General features: G+C 41.3%; 1 protein-coding gene across 2 annotated transcripts in view; it reads left to right on the forward strand.

The window, feature by feature from the left end:
- trpc5a (transient receptor potential cation channel, subfamily C, member 5a) overlaps positions 1-13,711 on the forward strand; it is a 152,243-nt gene that overhangs the window by 82,283 nt on the left and 56,249 nt on the right. For both annotated transcript variants that reach the window (XM_039822782.1, XM_039822783.1), the window contains exons 7-8: positions 1,432-1,569; positions 2,682-2,888. In XM_039822782.1, the coding sequence (XP_039678716.1) occupies positions 1,432-1,569; positions 2,682-2,888 (345 nt within the window). The remainder of the gene's footprint in view (positions 1-1,431; positions 1,570-2,681; positions 2,889-13,711) is intronic.

Genomic DNA, 13,711 nt, shown 5'->3' on the forward strand with positions numbered 1-13,711 from the left:
CTTGTTATGTAATGATACTAAAGAAAACACAATTTGAATGTATTCTAAGTAAGGAAAAAAGGCTGGGAATCTTCTGGTACTTGACAGGTTTTGGGTTCAACACACTGAGTATCGATAAAGAAATATATGTTTATAATATATGTTTCTGTTGCACATGAATACAAAAGTGACAGTTTTAATGTGAGATTTTCTTTAGCTCACCAAAACATAACAGCAGACCAAGGACATGTACAGTAACATAAACAATTATTGTAACTAAACACCATTGAAGTATAAAACACAATACAGTGGTACAAATTACGGATAGAAAACTTCAAAATTTTAATTAATTCAAAATACTTGATTGGTCCCTTTAGGGGCAATTTGATGCAAGCAGTTTGCAAACACAAGTATGCACAAGTAAATAATGTACCCACATACAACAGACGTAGAAATATAAATATGATATGTTAGAAAGAGCTGAAATACACAAGGGTTAAGATTAGAAAGAATGAGGTATAGTTTATTAATCCCTTTTGTGGAAATTCAGTTTTTAAAGGCATTTGCCAATCCAGAGCTGACTAACGACATCAACACCACAAAGACACATCACATTTTGTTTTAATTTAAAAAGGTAGTACATTTATCTACCTATATACAATGGAAACTGACCATAAAGCATTTCAACTTGAAATACCATATTGTGGAGAAAGAATTGTGCCTCAGATTTGTAATTTAAAAAGCATATCGTCGCTGTTGGGTGAAAACCATGTATGTACAGAAGCATGGTTTTTCATGGAAATAAAAGAAGGCTAATTTGAAAACATTTTATTGAGCTATTTACTGTACCTCAGACGAAGTCAGGCAAAATGGCCTCGTCATTGTTTAAATGTTTGTTAAACTTACAGACAGACGTTAAGGTTGACCAACAGCATTGATTTATGATTAAAAACAATTAGGATGACAAAATATGGAGATATACGGTTTCTGCCTGACAATATTGTACTCGGAATAAAAGACTTTTAGTTGCCAAAGGCATCCTATAGCCTACTGCCTCCAAGAGTACAGAGTCTCAAACTTAGAAAATAAATAAGTTGGGAACCACTGTACTAAACTACTTAACTGTATCTAAAGTAGATCAAAGTAGCTCCATCTCGAGCAGCTATAACAGAAAAATACTGCTGATCCATTGATGCATCAGTACTAATAATATAATTTACTACATCAGTCATGAGGGCTGGTTTTCTGCTAAATAAGTAATTTTACTTTCAAAACTTTAGCTGATATTTCTTTTTTATATATATATATATATATATATATATATATATATATATATATATATATATATATATATGAGAGAGAGAGGAGAGAGAGAGAGAGAGAGAGAGAGAGAGAGAGAGAGAGAAATCAGTATTTTTCCCCTTGTTTGTCTCTCTGTGCCTGTTTCTGTAGGTCGACAGTCTTCGACATTCCAGGTCTCGACTCAACATCTACAAGGCTCTGGCCTCGCCCTCCCTCATCGCGCTTTCCAGTGAAGATCCCATCCTCACTGCCTTCAGACTGGGCTGGGAACTCAAAGAGCTCAGCAAGGTATGGATAGCGATGCCTTTTGAGTTTGTGTGTTCACTGCCCAAGGACTTTTGTTACAGATCTTGTAGTCTATATCCACGACGTTCCCCTCCCGGGATTGCTCTCCTTCTGCCGGAAATTCCGCCATATGTCCCTCTTTCCGGCCGTTACCTTCCTCTTTCTTTGTGTTGTAATTTTAAACTTCTGTGGATTTCTGAGGACTATGGTTAACTGCTCCTCAGATCTCTGCAGGGTAAATCCAGACAGCTAGCTAGACTATCTGTCCAATCAGAGTTTTCTGTTGCACGAATACAACAACTTGGCTCCTCTCTGCACTCAGCAGCAGCCCAAGACGATTGTGATGGGTTTAAAGAAATAAACCACCGCACGTTTTTCTCCCATCCCGGAATGCTGTGTGGACTAGTCAGACCCTCTTCCGCAGCGCTGTAGAGGAAGGTCTGGCAATGCAAGACTACAGGTCTTGCAGAAGAAATTGTTTGCACAAATTCTTCTTGGTGGAGGAAAAGGTTTAGTCTGCTGTAGAGTCAGCTAAGTGCTTGGACCGGTATAGGTGTCATCATTTCTGCCAGTTTTTATTTCTGCAATAAACAGCTTACTATCACATTAAATGAGACTTAAAATGTCAAAACAAAGGGTTGATCCACCAGGAGCCTTCAGGAGCAGCTTCAGTCCTCCTTGTCATTGATTCTCAGAAGACCCAAGTGAACTCCACTGGAGGGACGCCACATCCTAAACGTGATGGGCTGTTAGATCCCCTGTGGAAGCAGCAGCATCCAATATCATTTATGTTACCCATTTAACTTGTGTGTGTTCATCACTTATGCTACTAAAAGATACTGCTTACTTCTATTTTATAGCACGCTTTCCCTCATACCTATTCAGGATCTCTCTAGTAATTCCTTCAGCCTAAGAATATGTTTTATCTTGGGTGACAATACCTTTATTTTTGAAACACAAGACGCTGTTGCAGCAGTGCAAATTCCAAAGAGATGGGGACAGTATTGAGCTGTTAAAGTCAATGTTATGGACAGCTTTAGACCCATTGTGCATACTTAGTAACAGGGTTTCCTACCACTCTCTCTCATAACCTGCACTGTCCTTCTTCCTCTCAGGTGGAGAACGAGTTTCGTCAGGAGTACGAGGAGCTGTCGCAGCAGTGCAAGCGGTTCGCCAAAGACCTTCTGGACCAGGCCAGGAGTTCTAGAGAGCTGGAAACCATCCTGAACCACAGAGACAACGACCAGAGCGAGGAATTGGACCCCAGGCAGTGCCACGACCTGGCCAAGCTCAAACTGGCCATCAAATACCACCAAAAAGAGGTAGGGACTCCTCCTGGATAGTGACTGGAGAGGATCTCCTGCAGGACAGATCTTCCGGCTCTTAAAAGTCTCTTTATACAAGGCCAGAAATACACCTCCTGTCATCCTCCTGAAACAACTGTGCTTTCCTTGGTTACTGAAAAATTGACATTTATTTTGACATTATTCACCTGAAAACAGAGGTGTGTGTGTGTGTGTGTGTGTGTGTGTGTGTGTGTGTGTGTGTGTGTGTGTGTGTGTGTGTGTGTGTGTGTGTGTGTGTGCGCATGCTTGTGTAGTTAATATTATTAATGTATGTGTGTGCACCTTCCCCGGTGTCAAGGTTGGTTATCAAATACCAGCAGAACACACTTGCAGCACGGCTCTAGGGATGGAAGTGTTGACATGTCAGTACAACACTTTAATCCAGAGTCAAATATTGGGAAAACTTATGGATGGCTTATTAACATTTATATTACTTTATTTATTCAGGAAGAATTCTTTTAGACTTTAGTGATGCCCTGACTTTGCATGTTAAAGGAGACCTACAATATTTTGCTCATTATTTTTGTTTCTACTAGAACATGTTTACAAGCGTTAAAAAAAACGCATTGTTATTCTCATACTGTCTGTGGCTGATTCACCTGTATTCACCCTCTGTCTGAGACGCTCTGTTGCAGCGCCTGTCTCTTTAAGCCCCCCTCCCGAAAAAGCCCCGTATGCTCTGATTGGCCAGCGTTTCTGGGCCTCTGCGTCTGTGCTACGCTCTCGCTGTCTCTGTGCTGTCCGTTGCAGCAGGAGACTGACTGTGACGTAGCTTAGCAGCACTTTGTACCGTGAAAAATCGCCAATAAAGGGTTCTAAACCAAAAACTACACAGTGGAAAATATTTATATAATTTTTCCATATGTGACCATTTGAGGATAATGGACTAGAACCATTTTCCCCCGTTTCATCTGTCAAAACTCCTGCAGTTTAACATTTCCTTGTCTTTGCGGAATCATGGGACTCGTCAGAGGAGAGTCAGAACACAACAGGATGTACACAACAGAAACAGAGTGTGGGAAGCAGAGGGAGGGCTAGTGAGCCGGTGAGACGGAGGGTGACTGGGGAAGGGAGGGATGTGGCTGAGTGAGATAATGAGCTGTGTGAAAACTATGAGCAGATACAAAGCGAGCAAAGAGAAAGAGGGAGAGATTTAATGGGACAGAAAGAGAGAGGAATAAAGAGCTGGAGGGATCAAGCAAGCGCATGAGCAATAAAGAGATTGAGATTTGATGAGATAGAGTTAGAGAAAGAAACAGAGTTAGAAAACCCCAAGGCGATCTCTGTCTCTCTCTCCGTCCGTCCTCCTGTCTGTTCCCTGCTGTTTCCAGCTTTCTGCTAAATAAAGGGGATACTGCCAGACAGATGAAAGCTGGAGTGGAAGGACAGAGCGAGCGGAGGAGAGGAGGGATGACAGCAGCCACGGGATGATACGTAGATGGATTGAGGGAGACATAAGAGCAGGAAGTGAAGTGATTTCTGTCTCTGGAGTAGGAGAAGTGACAGAGGTGAAGGTCCAAATGCGAAAGACAGAGTGCTAGACACAGTGGTGACATGTTTTTTCTCCTCAGGAAGGGAAGATCACGGGTAAAGATTTTAGTGAGAGGTTTTTTTTTCTTCCACAGAAACTTTGTGGTTCTTAAGTGCAAGCAGAAATGACAAAATAAAATAGTTGCACACACAAGGCTACACTTTGCTTCTTCTATACGTGCGCAAATGCTTTTTGGAAGATGGTAGTGATAAACAAAGAGAACAGGATGAGTGAATGACTCTTTCACCCTTGAAGGTGTGTTGATGGGGCCAAACATTCGGCATGATGGAGGGAGGGATTAACAGGACGATGCCGGGAAGTGAAGTGCTTTCCCAGGCTGAAGGATTTAGGAGGATGGAGGGAAGACAGTACAGTGACGTAGCTGTTTGCCCAGGCAGGAGTGGTGACGCAGGTGAAGATTTAGGATGAAGTTTATGTCCCTGGTATGGTGGACAGAGGCTAAAGAAGCGGGTGAAAGTAAAGGATGGATGAAAAAATAAAAGGCGTCTTTCTTGAGTAGTTATGGGGAAGAACATTGTGTGTGTTAGAGATGAAGAGATGCTTTCTTGCCCTTGCGTAGTAGTGACAGAGGTGATGACTTAATACATTGTGTATTACATCTCACGGTCCGTGAGCTGTACATTTACTTAAATGCTGTATTCAAAAGGATGGCTTGGATCTTTTGAAGTGGGATTTTATGAGCTACTTCTCCATGTGTAGGCTTTATTTAGAATATTGTGTGACTTGAGTGACTTGTGTGCTGAATCCTAACTAACCCTTTTAAACACCAAAGTCACACAATTACACAAACTAAGTAACCAATGGAGGCAGCTGTAGACCAACAATACCCGTGTCTGGTGGCTTTGAAGAGAGCAGAGATAACAGCTTCAGTTCCCCGTTGTAAAGGGCCGTCTGACAGCCCTAAATAAAGCGTACACTTAAACTTTTTGAGACGTCTAAAATAAATTTAGCTTTTTTGGAGGTACTTTACTTAAGTATTTTAATCTCATGCCACTTTCTGCTTCTACTCCACTACATCTCCGAGGGAAATATTGTACTTTGTACTCCACTACATTTATTTGACAGCTGGTCGATAAATTGATTGAAAGACATTTATTTGGCAGCTATTTAAAAAAACAATCTTCGTGTAAAAACATTTCATGATTCCAGCTTCTCAAATGTGAAGGTTTTCTGCTTTTCCTTTTAATGTTTATAATTGTCATGCATCGGTAATAATGTTGAGATTTGGACTGTTGGTCGGACAAAACAAACATTGGGAAGGTGTCACTTTGGGTTCTGGGTAATTTTGATGCCATTTCTCACTATTATTATTATTTAATTTTTTTTTTACAAACGAAAAAATCAAATCCTTTGTAAATTGCTTGAAAAACTCTTTGATCCAAATAATTCTCTGGTGCCAATCTCATATTAATTCCAACATTATATGTTCATATTTTCTTCACTAATTTGCACCTTAAGATACACTAATTAAATATCCGTCATGTTTTCTTGCGATGTGACTCAGAGAAACTCGACTGCAGCCTGCCTACATGCACTGCCATCGACTACACCTTGCTGGGAGGTATAGTCGGCTGCAGCTCTAGCAGTGTAGTCCTTTGAGTACGACTCAGACAGAAAATAGAAAAGTCTTATTATTTTCAAAACATCCCGTGGTGTTCTTGGAGACTCCAGGAGCGACTCTCAGCCCTTAAAAAAAAAGACATATTCTCAAATTTAGAGCGAGGAGAGAGAAAGAGGAAATAAGGAGTGCAATGAGAAGATGTAAGGAGTTTGAAAGCAGAGAGGGAGAGAGAAATAGAGAGAGAGAGAGAGAGAGAGAGAGAGAGAGAGAGAGAGAGAGAGAGAGAGAGAGAGAGAGAGAGAGCTGTCAGTGGTTAATAGGACGAGAGATGGAGGGTAAGCTGGAGAGAGAAAGATGAAGTGATGAAGAGGAAGAGGACTGTTAGAGCAGCTATGTATGTCTTCACTGAAATAGCTGCTAGGCCTGTAACAGTTATTACATAATTTTCAAATTGACTTCTTTTTTTTTTACATAATCTGCGTTCTTTTGTTTAGCCGCAATTCATTGCTAACATTAGCTAAGGTCTGGTAATTGTTGATTTTGTTTAGATATGCCAAATTGTAATTATATGAGTGATTATTTGTCGGACTAAATATTAGTATTATTATTTAAATTGTTAGTTGTTGGCACTTGACCCCATACACGTTCCTAGCAACAAAAATGACAAGAGGGGATACAGTTAGAAAAAAATGTTTTATTATAATAAAGACGCGTGATTTACTTAATAGGCTGTGTACCTGTGTTACAACATTATGTAAAACAAACTTTAATTATTAAAATATGATTAGATTAGATTCTTATTCGCAACAATTTATGAGAAAATTAATTGTACAGCAGAATTTGGAATTGTTACAGCTCTTATAGCCACACAAATACTTCTTAAGCACTTACCCAACTGCCTCCAAAGTATTAAGTATCGAAAAATGCCTTGCCATTCAATACCCGATTTTAATACCTAAGGAGAAAATCTTATTAGCGTCAGTGAGCCAATTAGCACGCAGCATGCTGCTACCAAGAACTAATAACGCTGGTGATTGGCTGTCTAACGTTACACGTCGCATGCAGGAAAAACTCTTATGTTACACACATGGAGATGGGCTCACGTGTGTGTGTGTGCTGTTGTATTTGGAGAGGCTTGACTACAGTGTGTGTCACATATGTAAAAGGAGCTACGGTAATATAAAATGTTGTAATTTCTGTTTTTTAAAATGGATTTTATAAAATTGCTAACACAAAAAGTTTCGTTCAGGAATCGGTATAAAATTCATAGTATTGGTATCAAAATTGGTTGAACTATACCCAGCCTTGACAAACATTGCCTAAATGTAATATAGTGTAAAAATGGTACCGCATTACTTTCGTACTACGTTACTTTTGTATAGCCCTGTAGTCCTTGTAGTATTATTCTGAAATACACCAAGTATCTGGTCACGTTATGCAGGTTTTTGATTTTTTTAAATACAGTCATTTGTCCTTTGATACAACTCTCATATGAAATCTTAGAATATTCAGAACCAAAATAAGCAACTTTCATCACTCTTTCATTACAGTAACTGTGCAAATCATACTGTCTGTTTTGCCTTTTTGTACGTACACATGTCCAAATCTTGGTTGCATTAAAAACTGCCACAGAGTCTTAAAGTGTGCACAGTACAGATGCCTCGACAATCTTGTTTTGGCAGCATTGTCTCACAATAAAAGTCAGTGAAGCGACACAGACGCAAAGATGAAAACTGAAAGCTGAACAGAGAACGAAGGAGGACACAAACACAGATAGACAAAGTGTGTGTGTGTGTGTGTGTGTGTGTGTGTGTGGGAGGGTTATGGGAAACCGAGACCTGCATATCAGTTGTGTGTGTGTGTGTGTTTTGTATGACGGAGGTCAAAGTGACATACACTAAGTGTTATCACCAACACCAGGCTTTTAGAGCAAATTATATAATGCCTTGTGTGCGTGTGTGCGTGTGTGTGTGTGTGTGTGTGTGTGTGTGTGTGTGTGTGTGTGTGTGTGTGTGTGTGTGTGTGTGTGTGTGTGTGTGTGTGTTTTATGGGAAACTGCATTGTCTCTCCAGGACATCACATAAACACACACACACACACACACACACATAGCTGTATGCATACATATGCATGCTCATGCACATGTCCACACATGTGCACACATTCATACATTATTAAGCAATTGTGCAGTCAATTGTTGCGTATTGTAATTTGTGTTTTGATAATGCTGATTTTCTAGGTTGGTTTGATAATTCTGCAGCTGTACCTCAATTTATTTTCTTTTTGTCCACCTGAGAACAGCTCCTCCATTTCCTCTGTGCATTGCATTGTGGGACAATAGAGTGCATCAACAGCACTGCATTTTAAGTATGCTTGATGTTGTCCACTTTAAACATACTACGGACTTAAACCCACTAGCTATGTAGTAGCTATGTAGCTATGTAGTATGTTAGATGGTTAAAGAACGAGCTCTTACACTTTGTGTTCTTGTGTATTGTCGGTGCACACAGTTTGACCTTTCGAAAAAAAACGCCCATTTTTGTAATACGTGTGCCTGAGCAGTAGCACATACTTTTAGCTTTTTGCTAATGAAGGCCAAATACCGAACCAGACGGACACTTACAACTCCAACATGGCCGCCAGAGGGCCGCCAAACTTCTATTGAACATGACAAACTATGTGTGCACACAGTGGTTTACATATGACTGCATGTGTGTGTGTGTGTGTGTGTGTGTGTGTGTGTGTGTGTGTGTGTGTGTGTGTGTGTGTGTGTGTGTGTGTGTGTGTGTGTGTGTGTGCGCATGCAAGTACATCCTCGTCAGCATTCTCCAATGTGATCAATGCAAATTGCATCTCCAATATACTCTCTATGGCTCTCTGGGATCAATTCATGCTGCCGGACACACACAGATACTCACACACGGACACACACAGTACCAGCTCAGCATTCCACACACTCCTTTTTGGCTCCGTCTTCCCCTTCATCCTCCACTCATTCTTTTCTTCCCTCTCTCCGTTGTGCCTTTTTAACCTTGTGTCTCTGTCTCCTGGGAGACCTGGTCATCCATTCCACTTCCCCTCCATCCGTAAAATTCCTCCATCCCCTTAGTATTTCTCCTTCTTCTTCTCCTTCTTCCTCCTCTTGTGTCCTCCTCACCTACCTACTTCCTCTCTTCTTCTTTCTTCTCTTCCTCTCTTCCCCTTTTCCGTTTCCCCTTCTCTTCTTAATTCCCCCCTCTCTTTTCATCTTGTTCCCTCTCCTCCTTTCTTGTTTACTGTTCTCATCTCGTTGGTCCTCTCCTTGCTTCCTCTCTTCTTCTCCTCCCTTCTCTTCTTGTTTTGTTTCCTCTCCTCCATTTCCGCTTTTCTCCTCTTTTTTCCTCTCCTCTATTTTTGTTCCCTTTATTTCTTCTTATTTCCTCTCTTCTCTTCTTCTCTTGTTTCCTTTCCTCCTCGTTTCTCTTATTTCCTCTACTCTCTTCTTTTTTTCTCTCCTTGTTTCCTCTCCTCCTCTCCTCTCGTCTCTTTTTTGAGTCCCCTCAGTTTTTATTGTCTCCTTCTGCTCTCCGCTACCTGTAGATGAGGTCATGGTTATTGATCCAGCTTTCAACCTTTCAACAGAGAGAGGAGGGGGGGGGGACAGTGAGCTGAAGTGTAAGCAGTTACGTAACTCCAAAGTAACTTTGGTTATCGACTCAGTGGTTTCAACTTAATGGGTAAATCGCACACACACACACACACACACACACACACACACACACACACACACACACACATACATACACACACGCCACGGGTTACCCATCATGCCGAGCTATGTCCAGCTGGCTGACAGCGAGGTGTAGGAAAGTGGCGTATACCCTTCCTAACACCTCTGCAGTGCATTCTGGGTGTTTTGATAAATAAGTGTAACAGAAAAAAAAAGGGAGAGTCAAGAGGAGACACCGAAGAGACGGGGATTGAATAAAGAGGGAGTGAGGAGAGGAAATAAAAGCAGAGGCGAAGAAGGAAGGAGACGCAGGATGAGGAAGCATGGAGGAAAAGGGGAAAAAGAGAATAGAAGAGAGTTGAATAAAATGAAATTATAAAAATAAGCAGAGAAGATAGATGGGACTGGAGAGCAGAAAAGAAGTAACTAAAGAGGAATGACCAAGTTACAATTGCAATGCAATAAGATATTAATGACATAAGGATAACTGTGACAGACTTGTCCAAAGAGGCCTTTAAATGTACTTGAACGTCAACATTTGTTGTTTCGGAGCACTTGCTGTGGAGAGTTTGGGAAAAGCTTTATTTTATGCACAGTAGGCCTGATATAAAAGTGGATTGTTGCCACATTTGTTATTTTTTCTTCTCCTGTGAAAGCCTTTCTGTGTTTTCTTTCTTTTGTTCTCGAGTGAGGTTCAGGTCTCAGATGTACGAGTTTGGTACAGTCAGGTCGCATCTCATGGTTTGGGTTCAGGTCTCAGGTTGATGTTTGTGCAGATCTCTGCATCCCAATCAAACAGAGGGAAGAGTCATGCCCATACTTAGACCACACTGTATTATTTATGCTGAGAATATACGTACTGGGGCTTTAACGCCTAGCCATTCACTTCAAACACTTAATAATTAAGGCTGCCAAAATGGGAATTGTGTCTTCATGAATCACTGGTGTTTATTAGCGCTGAGGCAAGAGCACTGTGACAAGTTAAACACCTGCATGGCTACACACACCAGTGCACACACAAACGCTACCAGATACACTTAAACACAAATGCACACATAAATACATAAATGTAGTTTCACTAATTGGAGCTGAAACACACAAACACATACGTGCTGCAATAAGATTGCCCCAGGGCCTGATGGCGTAACGATCAGCTGAATCGGAACCTGTGACCAATCCCTTGAGAGAGAGAGAGAGAGAGAGAGAGAGAGAGAGAGAGAGAGAGAGAGAGAGAGAGAGAGAGAGAGAGAGAAGTGAATGAGAGGGGAGATAGAGAGAGAGAGAAGTGAAGGACAGGATAGATGGAGAGGAAGGAGCAGCGAAGGGCAGAGGTGATAAAGAAGTGATGACAGCAGCATAATGAAGAATGGATGGCTGAGAGAGTATGTATGAAGGAGAAGGAGAGATGAGAACAGATATGCAAGCGAAGAAAAAGACAGGAGTAATGAAGAAGTGAAGAGGAAGAAAAAATTAATTTCTGATAGTCTGATGCATCATCACAAGGTTAGAAACTCAACGTCGATTTGAAGAGTTTGAACTAAAGTATCTCGACCCTCATCCAATCCTTGCCCGATCCCGGCCCAATACTAGCCTGATCCTAATCTTATTCTGGCCCGATCCTGACCTGATGTTGGCACAATATTGGCCAGATCGTAACCTTATCCGAACCCGACTTCAAATTGAGGAGAACAATGAAAGCAAGACATCTAGAGAGAAAGAGATGGATAGAGAGAGGCCGTGAATCAATTTTTTCCTCACCGTGTTGCTTGGCACTGTTAACTACTGCTTGTGTGTAAGATTGTGTGTGTGTGTGTGTGTGTGTGTGTGTGTGTGTGTGTGTGTGTGTGTGTGTGTGTGTGTGTGTGTGTGTGTGTGTGTGTGTGTGTGTGTGTGTGTGTGTATGTGTGTGTGTTTTCACAATCATAACAACACTTTGAGTGTGTAAACAATGTGACTGACCTATTCAACCTACATTTGAGTTCTCTGCTGACATCAACACTGATCTTATTGATGACCCAACTGTCCTCAAATCAAAATAAATTATCATTTGTTGAAGAGACTCTAGCGGTTTCTTTCAGGTTCAGGAACGCTCTTCTTATAGTTAAAATAAACAAAAGTTAACTGCCGGTGAAAGACAAGATGTGAAGGAGTTAATTTTGGGATAAAATGACTTACTAGGGTTAGGGACAGGGATGTACAGGGACAAAAATTCAGCCCTGGACTTTGGGATGGAATGGCCTTTTATGAGAGCCTGTGTGAGAAGTCATTTTAATAGTAATAATACTATATAATGTAATACAGATGTAAAACAATAAAAAAAATACTAATACAGCCTTTGTAGTATAAAGATAATCGGATCTTTAACTCAGGATGTTTTGACATTTTGGTTTTCCGTGACTGGGAAGTAGAGTGTGACCTGGCCGAGGGTCAGGCTGAGCCAATCAGATTTAACAATACGCGGAGCAGTCCAAGTTGGGAGGGGCCGCTCGGATCCCCCTCTAAATTTACAGTAACGGTAATGCCATGTTGACTGTATGTTGGAAACAGGAAACACACAGTGGCCTCTTGTGTTAAAGTCTGATGGTGATCCAACCATCCACCTTGACCTCTTCCTATATAACAACGCCACATGTTTTCTCCTGTGGAACAACTGATGCTGTACACAAAAGGGTGTGGACAGACTTGTTTCTCACTGCCACATAGTGTGTTTAAAAGTGGCGTTTTTCTTGCCAAAAAATAAATAAAGACGAAACAAGGACAACAAAAATATGTTGCTGAGCTGTCCGTGGTGCTGAAGTAAAGTCCTGCAGAGTTGAGCTCAAAAAGTGGGAAAGCTACAACCTTTTACTGCGCTGTAAGAACATTACACCACTTTATTCTTTGACGTTGAAGGTAAACATAACTTGTCTCAACAGGTGTCATTTTGGCGGAGAGGGTGATCATCATCGGAACCTGTGACCAATCCCTTGAGAGAGAGAGAGAGAGAGAGAGAGAGAGAGAGAGAGAGAGAGAGAGAGAGAGAGAGAGTGAAGGAGAGAGGGGAGATAGAGAGAAGAGAAAAGGACAGGATAGATGGAGAGGAAGGAGCAGCGAAGGGCAGAGGTGATAAAGAAGTGATGACAGCAGCATAATGAAGAATGGATGGCTGAGAGAGTATGTATGAAGGAGAAGGAGAGATGAGAACAGATATGCAAGCGAAGAAAAAGACAGGAGTAATGAAGAAGTGAAGAGGAAGAAAAAATTAATTTCTGATAGTCTGATGCATCATCACAAGGTTAGAAACTCAACGTCGATTTGAAGAGTTTGAACTAAAGTATCTCGACCCTCATCCAATCCTTGCCCGATCCCGGCCCAATACTAGCCTGATCCTAATCTTATTCTGGCCCGATCCTGACCTGATGTTGCGGCACAATATTGGCCAGATCGTAACCTTATCCGAACCCGACTTCAAAATTAGGGAGAACAATGAAAGCAAGACATCTAGAGAGAAAGAGATGGATAGAGAGGCCGTGAATCAATTTTTTTCCTCACCGTGTTGCTGGCACGGTTAACTACCGCTTGTGTGTAAGATTGTGTGTGTGTGTGTGTGTGTGTGTGTGTGTGTGTGTGTGTGTGTGTGTGTGTGTGTGTGTGTGTGTGTGTGTGTGTGTGTGTGTGTGTGTGTGTGTGTGTGTGTGTGTGTGTGTGTGTGTGTGTGTGTGTGTGTGTTAATCCGTCCAACACTGCTGACAGAGAGGGAGAGCTCGGAGACTCTCCAAAGCAACCCAAATAATTCACTTTCCTCTGTTCCTGCTGCAGAGAGCAAGAGAATAGGGGAGAGAAAGAAAAGGGATGGAGATGCTGGGTTTCCATTCATAACAGAGGGTATTACAAAACTTGCCCAATACCGCGTTAGGAGTCTTAAAGTTATTTTTCAATAAAGAAATCATGCAGTTATCAAGAGATGGAATCAGATTTTACTGTTATTAACCGGACTA

The sequence above is a fragment of the Perca fluviatilis genome, chromosome 14 (genome assembly GCF_010015445.1).
Source record: "Perca fluviatilis chromosome 14, GENO_Pfluv_1.0, whole genome shotgun sequence".
Taxonomy (NCBI): domain Eukaryota; kingdom Metazoa; phylum Chordata; class Actinopteri; order Perciformes; family Percidae; genus Perca; species Perca fluviatilis.